General features: G+C 41.2%; 1 protein-coding gene across 2 annotated transcripts in view; it reads left to right on the forward strand.

Annotated features, from left to right (window-relative positions):
- SMAD3 (SMAD family member 3) overlaps positions 1 to 27,941 on the forward strand; it is a 79,188-nt gene extending 51,247 nt beyond the window's left edge. Inside the window, exons 2-10 of one of the 2 annotated variants that reach the window (XM_049812613.1) lie at positions 5,220 to 5,413; positions 6,315 to 6,449; positions 7,159 to 7,233; positions 9,037 to 9,087; positions 15,397 to 15,609; positions 16,971 to 17,108; positions 19,465 to 19,609; positions 23,011 to 23,083; positions 26,782 to 27,941. In XM_049812613.1, the coding sequence (XP_049668570.1) occupies positions 5,220 to 5,413; positions 6,315 to 6,449; positions 7,159 to 7,233; positions 9,037 to 9,087; positions 15,397 to 15,609; positions 16,971 to 17,108; positions 19,465 to 19,609; positions 23,011 to 23,083; positions 26,782 to 26,865 (1,108 nt within the window). In that variant the 3' untranslated portion in view covers positions 26,866 to 27,941. Of the gene's footprint in view, positions 1 to 5,219; positions 5,414 to 6,314; positions 6,450 to 7,158; positions 7,234 to 9,036; positions 9,088 to 15,396; positions 15,610 to 16,970; positions 17,109 to 19,464; positions 19,610 to 23,010; positions 23,142 to 26,781 lie in introns of those variants that run through there. The other variant, XM_049812614.1, reaches the window with a different exon arrangement.
- Positions 27,942 to 27,998: the final 57 nt, after the last annotated feature.

Raw genomic sequence — 27,998 nt, forward strand, 5'->3', positions numbered from 1 at the left:
AATAACAAGTACATCTTTTAAAGTGTGGGGTTTGGTTTTTTTCTTTCCTGATTTAAGATCTTACAAATTAAATCAGGCTTCAAAACAAAACCAAAAACCCCACACACAGTAACAGCAACAAAAACAACAAAAACCCCAACCCCAAACAACAACAAAAACCCCCAATCAGGCCTGGAAATCAAATTCCTGTTATGCAGTGTAATGTTCTCCTATTTACTACTCACTCTTTTTCAGACAGTTAGAGAGGATTGCTTTTTAAAAAAAAAGCTTCAGTGTTTCTGTCATTCTTTTTTCTTCCCTTCTCTGTTTTTGCTATTAAAAGTCACTATTGCCCTTTGTTCTTTGAGCAACAGTTGTCTGGACAGTTTGGAGTAATAGTTTCATGTGTTAAACTTTCCTAGTAAATGGCTTGTAACAACATGTAACAATGGATCCTGAGGGGTTTTTTGTTTGTTTCTTATGGACACTGCACTGGTGTCCTGACCATGTCTTATGCTGTTGTGCAAGAAATTAAACTACCCGACCGCATTCCTGGAATCTTGGTCTCTCTTTCTTCATTCAGTATTTTTTAATCTCTGGTTGTAACTGCCCTAGGTGTGGAGTAACCTCTCCACTGGATACCTCTTGATCATGTTTGAGTGCACCATATTGTAACCCTCATGCCTTTGGCAGACTTCTTGGGCATCTTTTACCAAACACTGAGTCTTCTGAGCTGTATCCTACCTGCGGGATATGGGTGCACAGTCATTATCTTTATTGCTAACACCCACAACATGGGCTGGGACGAACATGCTGTGAGGCACCAGTCTGCTCTCCTGCCCCAGCACAGCCATCCGGCAGGTCTGCTGGCCACACAGTCATCATTCAGGTGGGGAAGTGCTGGTGTCTGCTGTTCTTCTCAATGGGCTGATCCTTGACATCACTGAGCCGCTGTCTTCTTCCTCTCTGCTTCTTCTTTGTCTTGTTGTATCAGGACTTTATTTTTCTGGATCATTGTTGAGTTCGTTTCTTTATTATAAACCACTGCTAACTGGTATCAGCTCAGCAATCTTGCTGGGTTCTGGCTTTATTTTTATTTTATCTTGCAGCCTCTCATAGCCTACACGCTCTCACACTCTCAGGCGGCGATAACTACAGCTCATCCTATTTTCCTTGGTAAAACAGGCTTGTGCATCACAATATTTTCTTGTTCTTATCTTGCAAGTTCAGGATACGTACTAGTTGTGAAAGATGCCCTAGAACACCCTCTGGCAGTGAGAGTCTGCATCACCCGCTCAGTCTGAACATAGACACTGTGAAAAGATCTCTACAACTTTTGCTATTTAATCCCATCATGCAGTATAGAGGCGCTTTGAAGATATGGTGTCCCACCAAAATAAATGGTGATGCTTTTGGAGAGAACCATCCAATACTGAATTTTTGGCCAAAGCAGCTTTGGTATTTTTAAAAGAAATCCTGTTAGGTAGTACGGAATCATAAATGTATCAATTCAGTTGTAGAGGGGCATCCTCAACACAAGCTGGTTAAAAAGAAAGGTAAGAGGGAGGAACAATTCATTAACCCAATGGAAATTTTGGTGCTTAGATTCTGCTAATTTTAATGAAGCCTGGATGTGCTGAGCTCTCGGGTGGTTTGGGGAATACTTCAGCCTGCAAGATCAGACTGTTCTTCAGAACAGGACCAAGAAAGGGTAGCAGTTGCGTGCGCTATGGAGTTTATTATCAGATTACTCTGCACATGAATGTGAGAGGCACACCTTCCTGGGTCATCCCTGAGGGCTGTGGACTCCAGAGATGGCGAGCCAGTCAAATACATCCTCAGCTGTGGTGCATGCTAACAAAAATATATACTAACTCATCTTGCACCAGCTTTTGGCTTTCATCAGGTTCCTCAAAGAAGGGTTACAACCTGCTAACCCATGAAGAAGTGGATAGTCTTCTGCCAAGTTAGAGACCTGAGCCAGCTTGTGGTACAATGCTGAGGGGACAGGAGCTAATGAAGGAAGGGAGGAGTTGAGATAGGGCAGGACTGTGGGAATGGGAATGTGTTGGACAGAAGGAAGACCATCTCACCAAGGCAGTGCTAGTCCTGTAGCTTGGTGCAGCTGCCCTTAAGAATGCAGCCTAGGTCATTTATAAGTGAGATGACTGGGTGCTCAAGACAGTTCTTGTGCTCGATCAAGTGTTTGCATCTACAAATGAGCATTCAGGTAGCTAATAAAGACGTGGCAATTCACTGTGGCAATTGAAGTGCTGTATCTACACAAAAAGCTGCCTTTAGTAGAGCATGGTGTTTGCTCATCTAACCTTGTGTCCCATCTCAGCCATACCAGTTATTTGTTGCTTTGGAGAAAATACTCCTTGAGGGTTGAGGCAGGACAGCAGAAAGAAATAAAGCTGCCCTGTTACTTAGCCACATTCTTCCCAAGAACATGCAAGCAACGTTGTTTTGTCTCAAGTCCCTTAGCAGAGAGCCTGAGGAGAGATTTCACAATCATAAAAATGTAATTAGCCCTCAGGGCTTTGGAGAAATATAATTTCTTTTACCTTATCTCCTTATTGGGGGGAGAGGGGAGAAGGGGAGGTTATTATATCTGAAAATAAAACATATGGCGCTGTCATTTATAAAAGTCTTTTTAGATAAGATTGTAGAGAAGTCCATCTCTTCTGCCTTATAGACAGCATTCATGCCATGAGAAATGGTAGATAGCAAGCACAACACATTTTCCACAGCGTGCAGTCTCTGCTAACAAAAACGAGTAGCTGTGATACTAGTGGTTGAGAGCTATGTTATGCTTTTAGGCTGTTTTTGTTTTAGATAACCACTGAAGCTGTTTAGGATTTGAGGACTGTTCAGACAACAGTGACTTGGTGCCTCTCTCCACTGTCTCCTGCGAGAGCTTTGGCAGAAGGGCTCCATTAACCTAGGAGGAGAGGGCTACTGCATCCAGAGGGTGAGTCAGGCATGTGGATGTACTGGCTCATCTTTTGTTAAGACTTAATAGCTTTTACCAAGAACCCTGGGGTGATGGGAAAAAGTGCACTTTCCCCTCCAGCTGTCTGGGAAGTCTGTTGTAGGTATAAAAAATTTCTTCTATCCTGAGAAATGTAGGGAGAGACCCATCCTTGCAAGTAATCCCAAAGTCATACACACCTTGTGTTAGGCCCCCCCCCCCATCTCAGCTGCTAGCCCCAACCCAAATCTGTCCATCCTGCTGTGATGTCCATCTGCTGAGGGTGACTGGGAACAGTAAGAACACTTGCCACAGTTGTATCTTCTGCGGCTACTTGGAATAATCCCTCTGAGTCTTCTTTTTTCTCCTTTACCCTCACTTAGATGCAAGATATCCTTCTGAGCGGGCAGAGATGTTTGAAAGAGGAACAGAAAAGCAGTCTTGTTTTGTTCCTTATATCAGCCTACTTTCTTTTTATTAAATTTAGTATTTTCACACTTCTGGTATACTTTTTTTTTTTTTTTTTAATTTTTCCAAACTGACAAGTTTTGGGGTCATGTAAGTCAAGTCTTGGCTCCATTGAAATCAATACCAAGATTTCCACTTTTCACAGGAGATCCGTTCTAGACGCTGGCGTCCTCCTTGTGAGTCTTCCACCTGGGAAGACGGATTTCTGCTTTTCTGTCCTGAGAAGGAGCTTGGCGTAAGAACACAGTTGGAGGATGTGCCAGATATTCAGCTGGTCGGTCACCCCATCACAGAGCAGTCTAAAGAGTGAAGTCTGAAGAGAATGTATGACCCATAAATAACAGGCACAAAATGAAGAAATACATACTATAAATAATAACTGTGGGCGTTGTGCATTTTTCAGGGCTGTAACATACTTGCAGGTTTTAGATGTTTTGTAACATGTACCAGCAAGTCCCTCAGTGCTGGCTTAGACTCCTTACATACTTCATACGTAACAGTTATATGACATGTTTTCCTGCTCCCGCAAATCAAGTGCTTGTCAGTAATAGCTTGAATTGGTTGTGTTTTGCCTTCCTTGTTGTTGTAGCAGTGTTTACAAGAGGTGTGCGTGTTACCAAGCTCTGCCAGAGAAGCTTTTGGGAAAACTCTCTTAGGGCAGCCAAGACTAGTGCAACCACTGTTTGAATAATTGTTTGTGTGTTTTCGTTTGGTTTTGTTTTGTTTTTCTAGATTGGCTGCCAACACAAAGAACCAAGGGAAATAATTCCAAGTAAAATTTCAATTTTCTTTTTTTTTCTTTCTTTCCTTGACAAATTAAAAATAGAAATATTTCATTTCACCAAACCTCTGAAGTGTTTCATTTTGGTCATTAAGAAAAGCAAGGGAAATGAAGGGTTAGACTTCAAAGAAAGTGCCTGGGGGCAGTTCCCATTCAGTGGCTCAGGGAGTGGAGCCCTCATTCAGGATGGAGGAGACCCTGCTCCAATTCTTTCCTCTGCTGGAGAGGATTTGAACATGCTTGTCTTGCTTCCCAGGAAGGTTTGCTAGGAACAGGCTATTCTGAGGTGAGGATAGGATTAGGAGAAAAATGAGTTGGAGGAGACACGAGCTAAATGTAAAAACAAAAGTAAGCAATCCTGAAAAAACCCCTATTTTTTGCTTTCAAGCTGCAATTTGGAAAATGAAACTGGAAACCTTGCTTGTTTGTAATGTTCGTGAACACTGTTTAAAGAAAAAGCATCTATATCAATTTTGGATGGTTTTGTCACAATGGAAATTCATGTGTCTCTGTATTTTAAAAGTCCGGTTTTATTAGCACATATTGTAAGATGTAATCCCTTTACGTGCACAGCATAAATTGTTGAGAGCTGTGCAAATGGCCTGTTCATTACGACACGCATAAATGCTTCAGAATTTCCACTAAATTGGTGTATTGTTACTTGCTGTTGCTCTTGTCTCTGCCTCCAAATCAACGTCTTTTCAGAAAATGAATAAATCCAGAGCAGGGCTGTTCTATAAAACAAACATTTTGCAATTCTCGGAGATAACTTCTTGGCCTGAAGACTGGGAGCGGAATGCCTCCCTGCAGCACTGTCTCGGTGGGTTTTGGTGACTAGCACCTTTTGGATTGTGTCAGGATATTGCATTTGCTGGGCAGCCTATGCTTTGAGCCTGCTGCTGAAGTCTGCAGTCTTCACACTAGGTTCCTCTGTGTAGCGTTTGATGGGATGTGATCAGTACTACACATGTATTAATGCCAGTCTAAATTGCTATCATCTTTATATTCTGACTGCAGATCATTAGATGGCCGGCTGCAAGTGTCTCACCGGAAAGGTCTTCCCCATGTGATCTACTGCCGACTGTGGCGATGGCCAGACCTTCATAGCCACCATGAGCTGCGTGCCATGGAGATGTGCGAGTATGCCTTTAACATGAAGAAGGATGAAGTCTGTGTGAATCCTTATCACTACCAAAGAGTGGAAACCCCAGGTACTGCTGGCCCTTTGTGCAGATACCTCAGCTTCTTGGTACCAGCATAAGGGATTTAGAAGTGCATTTCAAAATTGAATAAAGCAGCAGGCATAGGGTTTTAAAACCAAAGTGTATCTATTATTGATGGTAATCTCTTACTGTATGCAGTAGAATAATTTATGAATCTGCACTCGGGGGGAAATATAATTTTAAATCGATAAAATCCAAGTTGAGCAGGTTGCATTGTTGCCAGGTTCCTAATGTGGCATTGTGTGCCTGTAAACAACACACACATGTAGTAGATAAAAGTATGAACTACAACAGTGTTCTGTGTATCCCTAATTGTTGGTATTAAATTAAGGATAAACTTAGTGTTAAGTTGAAGTGGGTCTAAGAATAGCTCCCAACACAACTGAACTTCCTGTTCTGAAGTCTCCTCCTGCCTCTGAAAGAGACTTTCATCTGGAACTGCAGATAGTTCTGCTGCGTGTCAGTACAAATCTGCAAAACCAGTCTGGATGTTTATGCTAATCTTACTTTGCTGTTTCATTTTATGTGAAATTTATTCCTTTTGAATTATGTGGTATAACTTCTCTTAAATAATTTTTCAAGAAGACCTGTTTCTTTGCCTTCAAAGGGGCAGACAGATTAGGTGTGTTCAGATAAGTATGTATCCCATCCCCAGCTGAGATATGTTAAGAATAGCATCTTTAACTGCTGCTGTTATTTCAGAAGCAAGTATCAAATTGTGTCCCTTAATTAGCGACTTTGGTGTTGCATGTATTTAAGGGTGTTACTCCAAACTGGTTTCTCTTCATTTTCTAGGGTTTCAGTAATTTTATTTTAAAGCTGTTAAGGTTGCTGTTCTTTTTTTTTTTGGTTTGTTTGTTTGTTTGTTTGTTTGTTTCCATTTGTGCAGTGTTACCTCCCGTGCTGGTGCCTCGGCACACAGAGATCCCAGCTGAGTTTCCGCCATTAGACGATTATAGTCATTCTATTCCAGAGAACACTAACTTCCCAGCAGGTATCGAGCCACAGAGCAACTACATTCCAGGTACTGTATATCTTCCATACAGCAAGCGGACGGAAAAGGGTCATATTGCACAGTGAATCGTGTCTATGTATGCAAAGCTGGATGACTGGAAAGTCTTTCTTTCCATTGTTACTATGAAGCTAAGGAATGGGAACCTATACGAAAATAGATGAAAGCTGTAAATGTAGACACACAACAGTGCTGTTTATAGTTCTGTTTTGTTTTCTTTTCTTTAAACTCACTTCTTCCCTTCAGTAGTACATACTCAGTTTATTGTGGAATCTAAAGCTGAATGTTCCTTTAACAAGTTTAGATTTGCATGACATTCAGCCATTTTAATTTGAGTAAAACCCTCTAGATTTCTGGTGGAATTGAGCTCTTCTATTTATGTATCTCTTTTACGAGCAATTTACACCTTATTTGCATGGACAAGCTATGCAGCTGCACACCAGGAAAGGAAAAATACATGGACAGAAGATTGTCTACATGGCTTAAAGTTTTATGGGACTGAAAATTTGGATTTTTTTGTTTCCCCCTCTCCTCTGTTATTCACAAATATGCTATGGCTATCATCCTGGTTGTGCCAGTTTCTCCTTTCAGCAGTCTGATGAAGAAAAGTAATAAAAAAGAAATTTAGCTCCTTGTGAATAACCAAGTAAATGTTTTTGGTGTCTGAAATCCAGACTTTGCATCCAGTTGCAATGACGGTATGATCATTTTATGCTTCTAGAGACACCTCCTCCAGGCTATTTGAGTGAGGATGGAGAAACTAGTGACCACCAGATGAACCCCAGCATGGATGCAGGTAAGACATCTTTTGTCATTTGCTGCAGCTTTCTAGGTCATATCAGAGACTCTTTGGAAGTTTTTTCTTTGGGGCACTGAAGATCAGATGGTGATTTGAGGTATTTTTTCCCTGTAGGAGTGCAAAATGTAGCCTGACATCTCATGTAAAGCACAGGTCTTTATGTTTTAGAGCTTCTGGTGAAAGGTACAGCATGTTCTTGTTCTCCCCAACATCCATCATTAGATACTACTAAGCAGGAGCCTGAAACAGTGGAGACTTATGTAAGGATGATAGTTTGTGTTGTATTTGCATCTGGTCATCTGTATGCACATGAAAATTTTGCACGTAGCTGGCACTTTTCTGCAGAGCATTTTTCTGATTGCTTAGTTGTTTACATACTTAAATGTCCAGTTTGAAATGACCACTAGCAGATTAGTTTTTAAATGGGTTTATAATTTAGTGCATTTATCATTTAGTCTGCGTTCTCGCTCATTGCCAAGAAAACAAGTAACCAGGTTTAGAATGAGCAGCCTTCCTGTTCGTGCTAACCTGTATCAACACTTTAAAATTAAACATGCAGGTCTCATCTTTCTGGGAGAAACTGTTTAAGGTATCTTGTTGATCTGAGTGGTGTCACTGCTTGTGAGTAAGAACCACTGAATCAGACTCTGAATTCATAGAACTTTTGCTTGAAAAGCAAAAACACATCCTTGGTTAGAAGGGCTGATGCTTTACAAGAAGGATATGCAAATACATGGCACTTTCATAAAGATAGACATGCAGAACCTAATTAATACAAATACTGCACACAAATATCTTGGTTTCTGTGCATGTCTTCAGCCGTAGAACATACGTGGGATTCTAAAAGAGGGATGACTGATTTGCAGTCTTTCACCGCAGTTGTACAGATGGAGGAAGGCAGTGTGGGTTGGTTTGTCTACATGAAACACAAGCTTATTGGCACAATCCATTTCAGTGCATACAATTATTGGTAATGTGGTTGACATGTGGAATGTATGTATGACTTTTTGAAAGTGGACTGGAATAGGATGGGCCTGGAAGATGCTATAAATACCCAATTTATGTTCAAATGCTATATCCCTTCCTTCACATGTCATGGACTTCCCTCTTTACAGAAAAACAAATTTTAAAGAAACCAGCCAAACTCAGTGTGAGAGGAAAAGAAAAAATGGGCTGTACCACCTGTCTGCATCCATGTGGCATCCAGAGGATGGAAATTGCTCTGGACATCCAAGTGCAGATATTTGAAATATATGCACAGAATTTGTGGACCAAGTTGAAATGATTGGGGGTAAAATTCTGACAGTTGTTTGGTCAGATCTGTATAGCTTGATACAATACTCCATTGTCCCAAAACCATTAAGATTTGTTGATATCAAGTGGTATGTTTTCAACTGTTATGAGTACGTTTTGTGCCTGGCAAAGTAAAATTAAGCTCTTAAATGCCCAGCTAACTGGGTTTGTAGCTGTCATGATGGTACCTGGACCTTTGAGAACTGCAAGTGAATGTAAAACTGACAACTGCATGCTCAGTTGTGTAAATTAATGGGTTAAGCTTAAGTGAATGCATTATGAATATGCTTAGCAGTATTGCAGATGTAGCAAGTTGATATAAATAATAGCATTTGGAAGCTCATGTAAAGAGTAATCAACATCAGAGAAGCTGCTGGTGTCACAAAATGAGACTTAACTGAGAAGTGCGTTATCCCTCCAGCAAGCCTGGGCAGCACTGAAGATTTTCTGCAAGTGTTTTTCCTTGTGTAGATGCCATTCTAATACTTATGATGTCTTGATTTTCAGGTTCTCCAAACTTATCACCAAACCCTATGTCTCCAGCACACAATAATCTGGGTAAGCATGTGATTTTGAGAAGTGTGTGTAATTACAGTCAAGGTACTGACATTTTAATGATGATGTTATTTCTTGAGGTTGTGCGCTTTTGATGAGGTTGTGAGCACCGTTCATGTGCCTTTCTGCTAATCTTCTTTACTGTGATAACAGTGGTTCATATTAACTCTAGATGAAATAAAGCAATCTGAACTTACATCAGAGTTAAATGAAGAAACAAGAAATGTTGGCAAACACCAGAAAGAATGAGTGAAGGGCTGCTGCAAAAATACACTTATTTGATTACGTGAATTTGCAAGGAATATATCCGTGTGTTTTGCTGGTGGGTTTGTGTCCTTGTATTTTTAAAGGCTGCAGCTTGAGTTTAAATTTTGTCTCCTGGAAAGTTACCTTGTAAATTTGTAGTGCTCACTGGTCTCTTTTACAATACACGAGAGCGTCTTGCAGGTTTTTTTAATTATTAATTTGGTGTTACATTCATTATAGGGCACATGCTGTTATCCACGTATTGTGGACAGGGGGCTGAGGTTCAGAGCTACAGATTTGCCTGCACTGCTTTGTCAGCTCAGGCAATCATCTGCTTGACTGAAGGGCAGCAAATGCATTACATCCTCACGTAAACCCAGCTCAGGAGCAAACCCATGTCCCCCGCAGAGCAAGTGTGCAGTTACACAGCACAGATACGCATGGCCTTGAGGGTTTGGGTGGCAGTGGCTGGGAACTCCTAACAAAACTATGAGTGCTAGGATGGTGTCAGATCATAAGTCTACCTGAGGGGCATCCCTGGACTGCATAGGGATAAAGCAGCCCAGAGCCCTCACTGGAACAACTGATGGCCCAGGTGTTTAAGTTGTTATAGTACGAAATTGAGCATGGACTGAGCAGAGCAAAGTGGAGAAGGCTCAAAGTTTGTGCTGAAATGGAACATAGTCCAGTCCTAATAGGCCACTCCTGTCACCGATTCACTCCATAAACTGTAGAAAGTAAATAGGAGGAAAGCTGAAGAAGGAAGACTAGCGGTTGAACAGGGCCTTTACCTTTGAGATACTATTAGAGGTTTTGTGGCTATCTCTGAACCTCTGTTGTCTTCTCAAATGGCTCTGCCCTTTATTTTCTTACCTACAGACATAAAAGGTCTGATCTTCATCAGTTTGAGCTCTTACCCTGTTTGAAATTGCTCTCAACGGTCTGTCATAAAAAGCACTCACAGCCCTGGCTAGCTGCAGGATCAGTTCTCTAAATGCTCATTAAGCCGGCAGACAGAGGCCACTTGAGATTACTCTTGAATAACCATAGCCATAAAGTTTACATATGCTTTTAATCCTGGCACAGAGTACTTTGACACTGCTCCAAAATTTGTCAGTCATTGGCTGACTTGTAGGTATCTTGGGGCTGTTGAAGAGGGGATTTCTTTTCTCTTCTCCCCCCCTCCCCGCCTTTTTTTTTTAAAGCGTAGGATATATTGCCACGGTGCCACTAAGTTTTTATTTGCTTTAACTGTTAAAGCCTAAGAAGAGAATATATGGCTGACTTATTTTTATTTCCTTTTTTCTTTTTTTGTTTGAATCCATTATGCTTCAGTGTGCTGCCTAGGAGTTGATGAGAATTTCTAGCAATTTTTTTCAACGTAAAAATAAAAAGCCAATTACATGTAACAAAACCAACCTGGCAAGCTGACTGTGGCATCTGCCTTACATAAGGAGAAAAGGAGTTTCTAGGAAAGAGGCCCCAATGCATATCCTTTCTAACAAGGATACTAGTTATTAACACATGCTGCTCAGCTGATGGGCCTGTCAGATGTCTAATATGCTGTCTGGTGACAAAAACTAAGTAGGAGCAGGTGAAGCTGGTTAACCACAAGGAATCTCTTTGTAGTCTAAGGAGCAGACATCAGAAAAGCATTTTAACTTATCAACATTAAAAGATAACTTTAAGTTTTGCAAGCCAAATATTTATTGCTCTTAGGCAAGAGCTTTCACAAATTAAGAACTTCTTGTCTCTTTAAAAAATTTTATTGTAAATTTTTGCATGTGAGGAAGCTACAAAATAAAAAATGAAATGGCACATAGCTAAGCAACTCTAAACGACTGTCAAATGACAAAGTTGTCTGCATCTCTACCTTGTAGATGGCATATCTAAAGGAGCTGCCTATAGCAGTGTAGGTGAAAACACCAGCAGCCCATCAGACCTTCAGCCTGATGATCTCTGCAGCCCAGAAAGGAGTTACATGGACTGTAAGAGCAGAACTACTCAGCTTTGCAGGTTCTCTCTCCTGTTAGAAGTTACTTGGTGGCTGGTGATCTGCAGTGTTCCTGCTTTTGCTGTGCTCTATAATTCTGTAGATAAGCAGAATACTCCAGTGTCTAGGGCTGTACTTTCATCTGCAGAAGTTTAATCAGGCTTTCTCTGTATGTTTGTTAAGAAAATTGGGTAGAAATTTAAAAAACACAGCAGTGTGCGATGAGGAAAATTACCAGCAGCAGAGTGCAGTGGGCTTTTGCAGTTTTGCTATTAGGAAAATAAAGTCACAGTATTGATGTCTGTTTATTTGACCAGAACTACCTGAAGCTTTTAAGACAGTTTACTTTGTGTAAGCTGAACTTTGGACTTAAATCCCATCCAGAGAAGTACAAAGGCAATAAACTAGCATGAAGCAAACCAACTAGGACAATAGAAGCAAGGTTTGTTTGAGGTGCAATGTGTGTATTTCAGCATAAAGCTGTAAGACTGTAATATGGGGTTGAAGGAACTTAGGGAGTTTCATCTCCCCATTCACAGGCAGAAAAGTGTTGCAAGGTAACGGACTGGGGTTTTTTTAACTCCTTTCAGCATGTGCATTTGATTTGGAAGCATTTTAGTTTTGGTCCAAAATTTCAGTTGTGAATTTTCAGTTGTCAAACATAAGATTTAAGTGGAAGTTATAGATATCCAATGATCTCTTCTATATTAGTGCAATACAAACTGGAGAAAATACAGAAAGTAACCAAAATGAAAGGAGAGTTGCCAGCATTATGTGGACATTTGGAATGAAGTCAGGGAGTTTATGCTGGCCAAGGGCCAGGCCTGAGGTTGCATGCATATTGTTATTTGGAGTGAGGCAGTCCCTTGGTGTACAGGAAATCCATTGTCAGTGTTTGCTCCACAGAAGACTTGACGCAAAAGCTGTAAATGAAGTAAGCGCATACCCTATGGTCAAATCCATCAGTAACATAAGCCTCCGTTACTCTCTGTGTTGAAACACTATTTCCCAAAGCAGTGAAAAGACAGCCCTTCCCAAAGTACAGAAGGGAAGGGAGTATGCACACCTATTTATCTTTTTGTTTCTGAGGAGGGAGTTAGAATTACTGGGGCTGCAACTAAGACAGTTAGATAACATATATCAGTAACTTCTGATATACATTGTGTATCAAACGCATTAACTGAAACTAGGATAACAACCGCTTTTATGCTTAGAGCACACATTATAGAGAGTGCAAAGCAGCCAGCAGATCATTTTCCTCTGCAGCTGAACAGATAGTACTTCCATCTTGTAGGGAAGATGCAATATGGGTAGCATCCCAATATTCAGTGGACACTTGTGAAAGCAGAGCTGTAGTGAGTCAAGGCTGAAATTGTATGGAGACAATTCAGGCAGGATTTGCTTGTTTTTAGTGTATCGTGTTAGTTAATTGTGTAGCTCTTCAGGATTCTTTGGTTTTAGCAGATCTACGTTCTTTTACTTTTCCCCAAACAGTAAATCCATAAATTAATGAATGTTCAGGACAGCTCTAATGTAAGAGGAAACTTGCCCATTCCATGACAGCTTAAGCTGAAGCCTAAGACCACAAATCACAGGAGAAAGCAGCATTATTAAAAGCTTGGTTGCATTTTTTTAGGGACAAGTTTTTCTTCAAAATAGGACTTGTTGGTTTGTGTCTTTCCTCAAATTGCAAATAAGCCGGAAATAAAATTTCTGTGCATCCTTCAGTGGGGAATCCACAGTTCCCGTGAGTCGTAACCAAGCGGAGGTGGTTTTTGAAGGAAAGGACCACAAAACCATAGAGAGCAATACAGGCTTCAGTGTTTTTATAACTTCAACAGTACCAATCTGAGGACATTACTTAAGGATCAACAAAAGTTGATTTGATTTTTCTGGAGCTGAGCAGCCTTTCAATTAAAAAGGCACTTGCTGTGGAATAAGAGCACGGTTATGTGGAACACAATCTGTTTTCCTAAGTGGGTGGACACACTTAAGAGACTGTGATTAGTGCTGGTATTTGCTGTACCTCTATACAAATTGCACTGGAGCCATGTGAAGCCCAGAGTCAGTTACGATGTGTATAGCTTACTGCTGCAGGCCACAACTGCTAATTGATGAAATGAGGCTGGTATTGGAGAAATATGCCTGATGTGGCAGTTTCCAGTGGGACAACCAAATTTGTTGTACAAGAGAAAAAAGCAGAGAACAGTAAACTTGTGTGACTCCTGGGCGTGTTCAATATCATCTGCACGTATCAGGAGAGGGGCTTGCTTTAAGCTATGAAATTGTTTAAAATGTGATGAAACGGCAGGTATGCTAACCAGATCTCTTAAATTGATGTAGCAACCACTGTTCTGTTGAGCTGCCTTCTGTTAGCTTTTGCTTTGAGCATTATGTCCTTTTCTCTAAGAGGAAGATAGGCTTTTGCTTTTGTGGGTGTAAGGTGTGGTGGAGAGCAGGAACATCGGGCTTTGCTTGTGATAGAGCATTTTTCTTTTGGATGATATAATTAAGGAAAGAGAGACTGTGAAAGAAGCTGGGAATGGGTATAAGCTCCAAAATTCACGGACTTTGAAGATCTGCTAAGGATTACAGAGTTCCCCAGATGCACTTTTATGCAATCCCTTATTTGCTGTCAGCAAAGCTTGTAACAAAGCAGAAACTGAAGCTTTTTTCTAATTATTGGCTACTTTGGGAACTGGTACACCACAGTAATGGAGAGGAAACCAGCATGTATTTTGTCTGAAGCCAGGCTGCTTCAACCTGTTTCTAAAGGTTACAGAGTAACAGCAGGTACCAAATGAGAAATTACCCTCAAACCTCTGTAGAGACACCCTCTTCATCATGAGAGGAGACTGGGATGGTAAAAACCTGTCTTTGATTTTTTGGAGCTGATCTCTTAAGCCCCAGATTCGCCTAAGCCTTGCAGGAGCAACAGATGGGAAAGCCTATGGAAAAAGCTGGGTTTTGCTGCTTGATGTTAACTCTTTGGCCAGATGGGAAGCTGTTGTGTTCTGCTTTTAAGCACCATTTGAACAGGGATGAAGTGATAAATTGAGGGGAGGACTGGAGGGAATTCTTCTCTTGCTTTTATTTCTTGCATTGAATTTGGGGAATAAAGCACTTATCATTTAGCTTAGTCTGCTTTCCATTTCCTCTGCTCAGCAGATTCTTGGCTTGCAGCAGGACTGGGCACCATCTAGTGCAGTATTTCCAAGAATATTTGATTTGAGCCTTCCTCTGCTGAAATCTCATTGGCTTCAGTGGGAGCAGTTAAATAATTTGAAGCCATTTGAATGCCCCACTTTTCATGCATATCAAGTATTGTCTTCCTGAGACTGCCTCAGCCTCAGTTTGCTCATGAACTTTGGTCCTTTCGCTTCAGTCCACGGGCTGTGTAAAACCATAACCCCGATAAAGAAGATGTGCCATCATCTATTGGAGAATTGGATTTTCTTTTCATAATTTGAGATTAAATGCACTGGAAGAAAGCATCTCATTTTTAAATCACTTTGATGCCAGTGTTATGTACAATTTGGTGCACATTGCAGACACCTCTACTGGTTTCATCAGTGCTAGAGAGATCATAACAGAGTCAGTAAGAATAAAAGTTGGATTTGCTGGGTACTTGGTATAAGTGCACAGCATTAGGGTTCTGGAGACCTGTGCTGTTGAAAGCAGGTTTGTGGTCTGCTCTTTCTAAGGTTTTCTGTTTCTTCCTTTTCTGTCCTTTTCTCTTTTTAGGGTACTGGCTACCTAAAGGTGATCCCACATTTCATAGTAAAGCTAACTTTATTTTTTAAATTTTCTTCAAGTATGAAGATAGTTAAGTTTCACCTCACTTGCTAAGTGACTAATTTCTTTGACTGTTTGTGATAGTTCCATGTGCCAAAAGCTTCAGAGGTGACGCATCTTTCTAGCTGTGGTCCGTTAAAATCTGTCAAATAATTGAAGTTTGCTGGCTAAAGTGAGCCCAAGGAATGAAGCAGAACAATATTTCAAAATGGTTGCATTTTTCATCCCCCTTCCCCTCCTGAGGGCCTGTGATTCATTTTGCTTTTTATTTTGTGCAGATCTGCAGCCTGTTACCTACTGCGAGCCAGCTTTCTGGTGCTCGATATCCTACTATGAACTCAACCAGCGAGTGGGAGAGACTTTCCATGCCTCTCAGCCCTCTATGACCGTGGATGGTTTCACTGACCCATCTAATTCTGAACGATTCTGCCTTGGTTTACTGTCTAACGTGAACAGAAATGCGGCAGTGGAACTCACAAGACGACACATTGGTAATTTCTAATTCTTTGGTTTAGTTAGTGTCTTTCAAGGTGGAATGTGGAGACCTGCATGTAAAGCATTTTATTTAGCTAATTGGCATGCACCTCGGTCAGTTTTAGAACACTGCGATGTTTGAATATCCATGCAGGCTGATCTTCCATAAAAGGAACACTAATTATATTTTTTCATAAAAGTATAATGAAAAAGTGCACTGAGGAACACTTAAAATTGCTGCATGTAATAGAGACAGAATTTAAACTTTTACATGCACTCTTTTGTATTTGGATGGATGTTAGTGATAATCTTGTGTATTCCTTTTCCTTCCTGCACTATTTTATTTTCCAACTGACTGTTCTTTTATAAATGGAAACTTATTTCCTTGTTTTTCATCTCAATTTCTACTTTTCCTGCTTATGCTGCAAAGTAACATGCAATTTTATTTTCAGTTAAACTTGCGCTAAATAGAATATCCCAGGTTTATGCAATTTTACTAAAAGGCAAAATTGCTTATGTTTTGCTGTGTTTTCTGCTGACTTCTATCAAAAATGAACCTCCTGCTTTTTCTCCTGACTTTGGTCCCCTTTATACCCTTTCCTGAGCAGTAAACTTTGATACAGGAGGATCTTTCCTTACTTATTTCTAATATCAAAAAACCCCTAACGCCAAGAAACCCACCAATATTTAGAAATCAGTCTTTAAATTCAGCAGACTCCTTATGGTCTATGGAAGAATGAAAGCAAGGTATTCAGATAGGAATGTAAGACTACAGCAAATGTTTATTTGAGCAACAAAGATGTATTCTGGAAATTTGTTTCTTTATTAACTGAGATTTTAATAATTTATGTAAACTCCTATGGGAAATGTATGTTTGTCTTTGTATACAATGTAATCTCAAGCAAAAGGCAATGATTTTAAAATGTTGTATAATTTAATGCCAAATCGCTAAGTAAATAAACAGTTCTATCCAGCTACAATGACTTTCAGAAAAGGTTGAAAACCATATGCTAACTGGTAGAACATTCATATGGAAAATATCAGAGACATGTATGTTTGGAGTACGCAGGCTGTGAGGTGGTAAATTTATGGAGTCCAGGCTGTGATTGACAGTGGGGCCAGAGAGTGCAATTCTGACTTTATAAATTTGTCCTCCTGCTTTCCTCAGCTTAACTTGCTCACAGAGCAAATTTATTGCTCCCTAATGGGAGTACCCAGTGGGCCAAAAGAGGTGGTTTTCATTTTCCATCACTCATAGTTTAGCTGCTTTTTGAGAGCTGCCTCATGCAGAGGTTGTCTACGTCTATACCAGCTCTTCTTGCACATTTTGCAGATGATTGTTCTAAGCTAAACCAAAACTGTGCCATGTGTTTCCTAGGAAGAGGAGTAAGACTCTACTACATTGGCGGAGAGGTATTTGCCGAGTGCCTTAGCGACAGTGCCATTTTTGTCCAGTCTCCCAACTGCAACCAACGCTATGGCTGGCACCCAGCAACAGTTTGCAAGATTCCACCAGGTAAGGAAGTATGCCCTAGCTGTGATCCTACACAGGCTTCACCTTTTGCAAACAGGGTCCTGCTATGAAAAGCAAGCTCTTTGGCAAGGTAGGTATGGATTTGTTGAGCTCTGTTCTTGACAATAATCAGAAACTTGAACCCTATTATAAGCAACTTGACAACTCAAGCAGGGCATTTTTTTATAGCATAAAGGATGAAGGTACCGACAAAGGAAGCTACTATGTATGCTCCAACAATTGTTTGTACTACTTTCATACAAGTGGGAAGAAATAGTACTGCAGGATCTAAGCAGAACTAAGAGCAGGATCTGCCACTTGTTACATGCAATGTTTTATCAGTCTATTATTGGATTGTAATGTTTATAGTCATGTTTATAATTTTGTTTGTACCTTTCAGTAAAAGAATATAATGTAAGAAATTTTTCTTAATTTAGAGTCACCCACAATAGATTTAAATTGTTACTTTGTTCTATAGTAAAACTTTCGCCCCCTTTGTGAATTAGTTTTATTCTAGAGAAATTACATTTGCAGGCACCTTGTTGTTCTGGTTACAGCAAATGTATGTCTAAAGTATGCTGAAAGATAATAAGACATTTTATTGCATCTATCTAGGAAGAAAATACTTTTTTGTTAGATACATGCAAAAGAGCTAGTATGAGAGGATGCCGTTTGAAACGGACTTTGGCTATTTAGCTAGGCTTACAAAAGCTGATGTTTTTAACAGTTAGACGTATGTATATATTTGAAAAACAACCTTTTTTGTTTAGAAATATTTGAATTAAGATTGTCTTTCTTTTGAGAAGAGATCCATACACTGCAAGCTCTGGCCCATCTTAAGGGGTTTCCTTTCTCAGATGCTTAGGAAGCAGCTGTCAGTGTTGCAAACATGACTTAATTCTCCAGCCACGTCACAAGAGTCCACCCTGGCTGGAGTCAACATCTGAAGACAAACAACTCACATTTCCGCTGTAGATTCATCTAAGGCACATTTTTTGGACTCCAGCTCTCCCCATTTTTGCCACAGTCTTTGGCCGCCTTCTCAGACTGATCTTCAAATCTTTGCTGGGTTTGAAGCAAAGATTTGTTGACAAGATCAGGTACCCGCTCCTCCCAGGCACAGTCATGGAGAGACCTGTTCCCATCCAGTCCTGAAGTCTGAACAGCTTGGCAGTCTGATCCTGATCAAGTTTTTTGCTTTCCTTGCCATAGCATTTTCTCTGTGCTCAACCTGGCCCTGATGCTCTCACCCTTCTTATTTTCCTCCCTTAGACTGCAATGACACAGCTTCTCTTCAAACTCTCTGCAAGATACATGGCTCTTGGACTGTGCTCTTTTATGGTTACAAAAATGGGTAGTTGTTTCTGCAGCTGCTGAGCTGTTGCATGCGGTTATGCTTTGCTATATGCAGTTCGACCCAAAACAGATGACAGTATGAGTCCAGCCCAAGAGAGTAGGCTCAGAAGTGATTTTAGAAAAATACAATTCATCACAGTCCAAATGGTTGTTTTTCAGACTTGGCCCATATGTAATCCCAAATGAGCATTAGTTGTGTGCCAGGTTTCGGAGTTTTAACTTGTTTCTGGTTATCTGGGAGAAAGCAAGCATGGCAACACTTTTTTTAATAGTTGTGTATTTGTTTATTTATTTAAACTGTGAAGAATGTTGTTATATTTCACCTTTATCACATAAAACAGTTGAATAAGTTGGTTTTAGGCTTTTAGCTGTGACTGAATATAGGGGGAAAACTTCCATTTTAAAGGAAAATTCTTTGGTGTGTGATAGTTACATTTAACAGAGGATTATAGCAGAAGCAGCTCTGCTACCAGCCTTTTTAACCCCGAGAACTGGTTTCTGGCTTGCCAGAGCGGTTTCACTTCAGAACTTCTGCATTACTTCTGCTGATGGGCACCGTGTAAATCCAAGACCAGTGAGTCCCCATTTTTAGCCTGTGCATCCCTTTCTTTCAGGCCCCATAGTGATTGCCATTAAGTGTTGTGATCATAGTTAGGCTTTTAAATTACAGTATGAGGGGAATGATTGTAAAGGAGATAGAAGGAGGTTCCACACGAGGATCCCAAGTCTGGTTTCATAGATAGCAATCTGCTGTGTGGGCACTAGCATTAATCATTCCCTGTCCTGTAACATGGTTTTCTTCCTTTTCAGCATATGAGCTGTGGAAATGTGGCAACCTTGATTCCTTTTTCTGAAATGCTGTGTTTAAACAATCTGTGTATAGTACCACATGGTCTGAGGATATGGGAAAGCAGCATTGAGTTTCTTTCCATCCTCAGAAAGAAATGGATTTCTTAATCTAGTTAAATTAATGCCTTGTTCTTGTCATGTTCTTTTTTCACAGGATGTAACTTGAAGATTTTTAACAACCAGGAATTTGCCGCTCTCTTGGCTCAGTCTGTAAATCAGGGCTTCGAAGCTGTGTATCAGCTGACCAGAATGTGCACAATTCGAATGAGCTTTGTCAAGGGATGGGGAGCAGAATACAGGTCAGGCCTTTCGAATGAAACTTTGCGGTATGCCTGTGCTTGCCATTGCCACTCCTGTATTTCACAGCCTAAGACAGTGTTCTGAAAAGCTTCTTTACTCAGCTTTTAAGGTGTGGGGAATTAACACAGTGTCTCTTCAGTAATGCAGATAGGTTGTAGTTGTTGAGAATGTGTTGATCTCTTCTCTTTTCCCATCCTATTTGTCTAAAACATACATCACGTGATACACCTGGAAGACCATGTGTATTTGGTCAGTGTTCTATGAAGCAAGAATTTTACCTGAAGCACAGTAGATAAATCCAGATGGCCTGTGTTGGAACTATTACTTTTTTTTTCTTTCTTGAAATTAGATGTGTATTTGTAGTTTGAGTGTCTTATGACTACACTGTTATCAGGACAGGATCAGTGTGAGTGCTTCCTAAAAGATATGGGTTGGGTTGGATGCTACTTTTATCAGGGACTAATGGAATTAAAATAAAAGCAGATTGGCTTGAAAATTTATATTTGGAAGAACTGTTAGAGTTGCTGCAAAATTATAGTTAAATCTCCTTATCCTTTCCTTAGTGCTTGTCATAGGGCAATTGCTTAAATGTGACTGGAGGCAGTGGGAGACACAGTGTGACTATTTTTCCCAGTGAATATTGAAGATAAAAAAGGAGATGCAGTAGGGTCTGATATTTGGGATCGATGATGTGGTTATCCTGACAACACGAGGACAGTGGAGACACTGAAGGACAGAGTACTCCATAGCTTGTGTTGCTGTTGCTCCACTGCATTAGCAAGCAAACATCCCAAAGCAGCAAAGGGAGTGAAATCAGTGTTTTATAGTACAAGTAGGAGAGACGAAATTCGTTGGAAAATGAATGTCGTTTTATGAGAGAGAAAGCTGGCAAGGATTTAAGCCAAATGTGATTTTGAAATACTTACGTGACTGTGTACCCTCTAATTCTGTGGCCTTATTTGAAAATCTGGGGGCAGTCCCTGTCTCCCAGAGCAGCAAGGCTCTCTGCTGATGCTCCCCTTGCACAGCTGCCTGCAGCAGACGGGGGAGATGCCATAGTATCAGCTGGAGCCTGGACCCTGCACACTACTCTCCCACTTTCTTCATTTCTCCAGATGTTTGGAGTCCATTTTGTTTTGAAATTGTCCTGCACCCAGGCCAGAGCATTTCAGCCCTGGCTCGCAGCCACGGCTCATAATGAAATCCAGATGAGCATGACTTACGGAAAGTCAACTATCTCATTAGAGTACTGTAGTCAGTGAAACCCTATGCTCAGGCTGACCGCGCCGAAGCTGCTCTCTCGCTCCTTCATTTCCTTGCCACAAAATACTACGTCTGATTACCTTTGTCAGAGCACGTTTAGTTGTTGAACTGATTCATATATGAAAAAGTTACTGTGGGAGCTGCATCCAGAGCAGTGTTCCAGTGATTTCTGGTTCAGCTGCTTAGCCTTTTGAGCATTCCAGTTGGTGGGGTGTTTAGTGCTCTTGTGTGCCAGGGATTTGGTGGAGGGAAGGGAGGAGAAGCCAATTGCATAAGCAGCCTGTGATACAGAGGTTCTCCTCTGTCCAGTGAGAGCCTGGTGGAGCAAGCTGAAGGCATGGAGAGCTTTTGAGGGTTTGCCTTTCTGAAAGGCTGGAGCTGATGTGTTGGTCTTCCAGGTGGGAAGGCAGAATGAAGTTTGCCATGATAGGTTTGCAGAGGGCAGAAGCGCAGCAGCCCCATGGGTAGTGGGTTTCTCTACAGTGTTGCTGGGACAGTCGTTGGATTGCTTAGTGTTAGGCTAGTTGCAGGCAGCAATGGGAGACTAGTTTTTCCTGGCACCTGGGAGGTTTGTGTGCTTCGCTGAAGCTGACAGAGTGAGAGGTGTTCTGCTCTCGCTGTCCTGAAGTCTTCCTGCCCAAACAGCTCACAAGACACCCCTTAATGCAAAACACTTACCATTAAGTCGCTGTATAGGACAAGCCCTGCCCATACGCCCACTCTTGGGGCATTGCCTGGCTGGCCAGCTCTGGTCAGCCGCGCCTGAGCTGGGAATGGGTGGGGTGCCTTCGGGGAGCTGCTTCCATTTTCAGTTCAAAGGATGAACGATACAGATTCATCAACAGAATGGGTTACAGCCCTTGGCCAAAGCCTTGCAGAACCATACCTTGGAGCCCCACTCCTCTGCCCTGCTGTGAAGGGGCAAGGATGGTGGTGGGAGCGCAGGGCAGCCCTATGGAGCAGAGGGTCCCCTTTTCAGCAACGGTTTCTCCCTGGGTCCTGCAGACTTTGGCTTTTGCCTCCCACAAACAGATTCCAAGACAGCTTCTGTGGGAAATCAGGGTGTAAAACAAGGCTGTTTCCAGGCTATTTCTCTCTCTTTGTAATCTTCCTCCTCCACAGCAGCTGTCCCTGCCGCTCTGCCTGGAACAAGACTTAGGCCATCCCTCTGCAGAGGAGGGAGAGTCCCTTGCCCTGTGCCTTGGCCTCCCTTCCCTTCCCATCTCTTCCTGCTTTACCATCTGGAGACTCTCCATGGGCTCTGGCCTCAGGGAGAATAACAGAGAGGCAGATAGGAGAGGGGGAAGTAAAAGTATGGTGTGTGCTGACCCAGCAAGGCATATCCCCTTCTACTCTTCAGCCACAGCTGCCAACTCTTGAGGGATTTTAAAACACATGGTTTAATACTATGTTTCTGCTTTTCTGATAGGTTTTGCAACTTTTCACACTCTGCAGCATTTCTGCTTCTTTTGAGGCAGCTGATCACATGCAAATCTGTTGGAGTGCCCCATACACAGCACATGTAGTATAGGGTTCAAACCTCCAGCACATCCTCCCAAGCTGTGCAAAAAGGATGCTCAGCGGCAGCTCTGGCCGCACAACAGAGAGGGCTCCATGGGGCTGCAGAAGGGAGATTGTATGGCTGAGTGGTGATCTCTCTCCATCACTTCCACATTCTGCTAAAACCTAAAGATACAGTAAAAAAATATCCTTGTCTTACACATAGAGAAATTTAATTGCTTACTTTGCTGTCTAATTAGGAGAGGCAAGGTCTGCAAAATAAAACTGAAGAATTTTGCTTAGATAAACACCTTTTCTCTTCAGTGAATCCGATGCTGCTGCCTGTTTTCAGGAATCTGAGTAGTAAATAGGTTATTTGGTGAGTTGCTCCTTTGGGATCATAAGAAATGTAAAGAGAAAAGGTAGGGTTTTTAAATAGAAGTTGGCAGCATAGGCCAGAGCGTGTTATAGAGGAGAGAGACTTTCCTTTGGCCCCACATGCAAGGCTATTGTCTAAGCAGGAAAGAATGCTTCAGTAGCTGTAAAACCTTTTCACATTTGTAAAGTTTTGTAGGTCACATTTATGTTCTTTTTTTTTCTTCTCCCCCACCCCCCCCACCCCCCACCTTTCTTGCAGGCGGCAGACTGTGACCAGTACTCCCTGCTGGATTGAACTGCATCTTAATGGTCCTTTGCAGTGGCTAGACAAGGTCCTTACACAAATGGGCTCCCCGAGTATTCGTTGTTCCAGTGTCTCCTAAGGAAACATCTCCGGGGGGTGGGGATGGGACGGGGCGGGGGGGGGACTGGGGACGGGGGACAAAGACTCTGGAAAACGGAATTGGCTTAACCCTTAGGAAAATGCATAGTGCATGGCAAACAAATTCCCAGTTATTGAAGTGATGAGAAAAAAAATCTGCTAAAAAAAAAGGTGGATTTTCTTTGGTTTGTTTTGTTTTTTTTAAACTAAATACTCATTTAAGCCACTTCCACTGAAACTGTTAGCACTTTGGTTACAATGCTATGGGCCATTGCAGTTAGAATTTGAAGCTGAAGTTTATCACAACAGAAAACTGGACTTTGTTCCAGCGGAGAGAAGCCAGTGCTCTGCCTCCAGCTGCGTCGTGCCTGTCTGGCTGCTCACTCTGTGCTGTTGTGTGCACGCAGAAGCCACTGATGGCTGGGAGGAAGCTTTCCATTTGCCTAACACAACTCCAGGCTCGTGTCATGCAGCATCTCTGAAAAGCCAGATACCGTGGGACTTTGGGATGACTCTTGCTCATGCATTCCTGTCACCATCTACCTGATCCACACACGTCCTCCCTGGGATTGCAGCAGCAGGGGGAAAAGCAAGCATTTAAAGCACACACAAGAACTAATTTGCCCAGTAATGTTCCCAAAAGGAATGTATTTCCCACGCTGGACTACTAACGAGGAGGCAGAGTCTTGCTTCATGCCTGAGGGACGCAGCTGATATCCTGATGGTCTCAGACTGGATTGACGTGAAACAAAAGGCCAAACTTAGGCCCCTGATATTGCTGCAGTGACTTTTGACTTGAGCTGCTCATGGACAGATGTTTGTTACTTGGGGAGCTCTGGCTGGCTAAGTTAAGCCTTTGTTATTGTGCAGTCTATTTGCATTAACTACAGAAAGTTTGTATTCTATTTTCTCAGTATGTTGAATTGTATCTGCCACTTCTGAAGTCTTCGGGGCTTAGTGGATTCAGTGTCCAGGTCAGCTCTAGTGATGGAAGTGAACAGGCCCTTGCTGCCATTTTCAGAATATGCAATTTAACAGGTTATCCCATGCCCGTCACGTCTGACTGCGCATGAACCAGGACATCTCAGACACAAAACCCCTCTGTTTAAAACTTATTTCAGCTGATTAAAATGCTCTGAGATGTAGTTTTGCCTGGAGAAATTGGGAGAGTGTGTATTTACTTGTATTATAAAATGTTCATTTTAAACATACATGCTCCAGACTGTTTAATATTTTTTCCCTGCAGCAACTGTCATGGCAAACAACTTCCACAACTGGAAAAAAACCCTTAGCACTTGTTTTTAATGGTTCAAATTTGCCAAATAAGTCTCATAACTTTGTCAGTGCTATCCAGTTATCTGTTTCTTTATATCTGCATTGAATATCATATGCATTTGTGCCAAAATATTAGAAGGGAGAGGGGAGAAAGTGATAATCAGTTTCCTATGGAAATTTTTTTTTTTATTATTTTTTTTATTTCATATACGAAGGACACACACACAAGCTAGGTCTGGCTCTGGGAGGGACAGACTCAGATGGACTTTACAATGCTTTGTGTTAAGGCTTTAGTCCTGCAAACTTTTGTGCTCCCAGAGGCGAACGCGAGCAGCCCCACTGAGTTCAGTGGAAGTTTTCCTGCATGCCGGGTTGCGGTTTGCAGCTTCAGAGCGCCCTGGTCCCGTAATGGGGTACAGACTGGTAATAGCATTTCAAACGCTTATCAAGAATTTCCACGTACCAGCCTATCTGTGAGAGGCTTTTCCGATGTGCTTGTTGCTTTGAGACCACTCTGTTTATCAACCCCCACCACCTGGTTGGCAAAAATACCCAACGCTTTTGGACCTGAGGCATTGGCAAGACAGGGGACGAGGTGCCCCTTGTTTGGTGGACACAGGAAGAGATGATCAGAGAGGCTCGTTGCTAGTCTTTGTTTTACCAGGCGAATGAAGGGATGTTTTAGAGAGTTTTCTTCCAGAAACAAGAAATGATATTTTGTATATGAAATTTAAATTCTGAGGAAGACTTTTGGTGGTGGATGTGCTCCTGAATGATGCAGGCACTTTTGAATATCCTCTTGAAGAATTTTGACTGGAGCTTTTCACTGTGCAACGTGGCTTGTATCATAGCGCTGGAGGTTTTCTAGGATTTTTTTTTTTTTTTTTTAAGTTTTTGCAATGTGTCTGATTTTAGATATATCTCTGATTGCATGGACTTGTGCAATAAGAGCAGCTGTATAAAATAGTATTTTCTAGCCACTTAAAAAGTAGGTCTGTCTGTCATTGTGGATTGATTTGGCATATACTTTCAGATACAGGTTTCTAACATGGTTGCAGACAAAAATTTATCCGGACTTCTGTGGAAGTATTTGTCTTGCTGTTTTAGTGAGAGAGGGAAAAAAATCTGCTATGTAAAATGGCCTCAGGTTTCTTCCCTGAGTGTCTTTAAGTCATATTTGCTTATTTTAGTGAACAAACTGTTTCCATTGTCCACATAATGTTGGAGTAAGTTGGACTCTGTGGTGCCTTGTGCATCAGCAACAAAAATGACATCTTAAATTCGAGTGTCAGAGAGTTCATTATATGTGATGGTGTGTGCAGGAACCCAGTCTGACCCAGAGGCTACAAGCTGGAATAAACCCTAACTTTAATACAAAGTTTGCACACAGAATTGCCTCCTCAGCCAAACTAAGAATTGGACCTGGATTTCCACTAGGAACCAGATTTATATCTTCTACTTGATAAAGGATAATTAATTGCTAACCGCTTTTAATAGAAGCCTTTTGTAAAACAGGATTCAGATGATGCATAAAAACTTTGGTTAATCTCACCTCATCATCCCTTAAGTAAAATGACTTCAAATGGAAAATGTAAGCTGGTCTAGCGGTACAGTTAGATAAAATTGAGATTATCTCCACTAAAGTATTAATTTCCTCTCCTCCCCTTTGTTTACCTTCTCACTAATTCATAAAAGCTTCATGGTTTTTAAAGTTACCTTATAAAGTCAAATGAAAAGTCCTGTACCATGCAACAAACAAAACGATGAAGGTTGGGGAAGGGGTGTGATCCAAGGGACATTACAGCTGAGTTTCTTTTTATGTTGCACAGTTGAAGTGGACTGTACAAATGAAAGCTAATTCCCCTGCCAGATCTGAAACGTGCTTAATCATGCCATTCATGTGGACACTAACAAAAGGGAAGAGGTAGCATTTGGCTGTAGATTATTGTAGGCAGCGGTGACCTAGAGGTGCACGTGGCTGCTTCTTGGTTTTACTTTTTTCTAAAACTTTATTAAAGTAGCTTTGATATGTAGCACAAATGTATGCAATCAACCATGCCCTAGCTTAGATTACATATCTGTACTGGAATATCTTCTCATTTAATGGTAGTCTTGGCTAGTTTTACCAGGATTTCATACATTTTTGTTACTAGTAGAGAGTCACTAGCGGGAACTTTGACTCTTTTTAATTGGTGTAGCCATACACAAGGGCCTGGCTGCTGGCAGATAATATTGATGGCCTTGTGGTTTTAAATGACTGTGGTGATTTTTTTTTTAATTATTATTAATGTATTGAACTGAATTGCAGTTTGTATTTTGTATTAAGCTTGTCTTAGAAGTAATCCAGTGCTGTCCATTTGATTTAATCACCAGGAATCAGCATGCGTATGTACAAAGATGGAGAAATCTAATCATAACAAATTTCCCCGAAGCTCTGGCTACCCATATATGCTATGAAAAGAATGGGGAGTAAACTTTGAGAAAGAGTTAAACAAATGAGTTTCCTCTCCCCTTAAGGATCAGCGCAGTTTGAACCATGCAGGGGACTCCTTTGCAGGGTGAAGAATATTCAGGACTCCATCTCAAGCAGCAAGTATTGACATCTGTGTCTTGTGCTACTTACTAACTGGAAAAGCACAAGGAGCAAGAAGAATACAGCTCACTGAAGGACTTCAGCCATATCACAAAACATCTGTGAGCTTTCCTAGTTCTCCAAGGTACTGGATAGGTAGGAGGAATGGAATTTCACAAATAAGCTGGTAAGCTAGAATGAGAAATAATTAGTCACTATATAGTAGTTGATTGAGCGGTATGGTTAAGAAATTCAGTATATGTTTTTTATTATGTACATGCTTTTGTATTTATGTTGTCTTTCTTGAATATTCAGATGAATCAAATATTTAATTTTTAACAGAAAGGGCAATTAAGGATTCAGAGTATTAAATCTTTCATATGTTCCTTTCTGGTGATTGCCAGAAATTAGGCAGTCACTGATGCGAGAATGAGAGACCTCAGAACTGAGCAACAAACCCTGGCGAATAGAACAGAACAAGGACTTCTCCAGCAGAAGCCTTTGCCAGAGTTGCTGTTTTATCCTTTAGCAACAAGTCAGGTTCCCAGATGGAAATTGTGCTCTTCAGATTTATGAGGCTTTAAAAAGAAAATAACATATTACTCCATAAATGTTTTGGTTCATCTTACATTTCCTCCAGTATGTGGATACCAGAGGGGTCTGCACCAGCCTCTGCTGCTGAGATGCATCTCGTTCACTCTCCCAATGGAGGCAGCCTACTTTCTCCACTCTAGATTGAACCATTCCCCCTTTGATAGATATGTATGAGCATGTTGGCATTAGTGTTTAGATTTTCTTAACCTGAGATTGTATGTTAATGACCGGTGATGTCACCTACCTGCTTTAGCTTGTTAAGCATTATTCACCTATTTTGTTACTAAAGGCCTGTACTATGTATGCCCTCTTATTTCATATGTGAAACTGTAAGTTCTATTTTTGACATTTTAATAAACTTTGATTTGAAAACTGAGGCTCATGAGAAAATAAGGATATTGTAAAAACATATTTAAGGACACAA

Source organism: Accipiter gentilis, chromosome 10 (assembly GCF_929443795.1).
Source record: "Accipiter gentilis chromosome 10, bAccGen1.1, whole genome shotgun sequence".
Taxonomy (NCBI): domain Eukaryota; kingdom Metazoa; phylum Chordata; class Aves; order Accipitriformes; family Accipitridae; genus Astur; species Astur gentilis.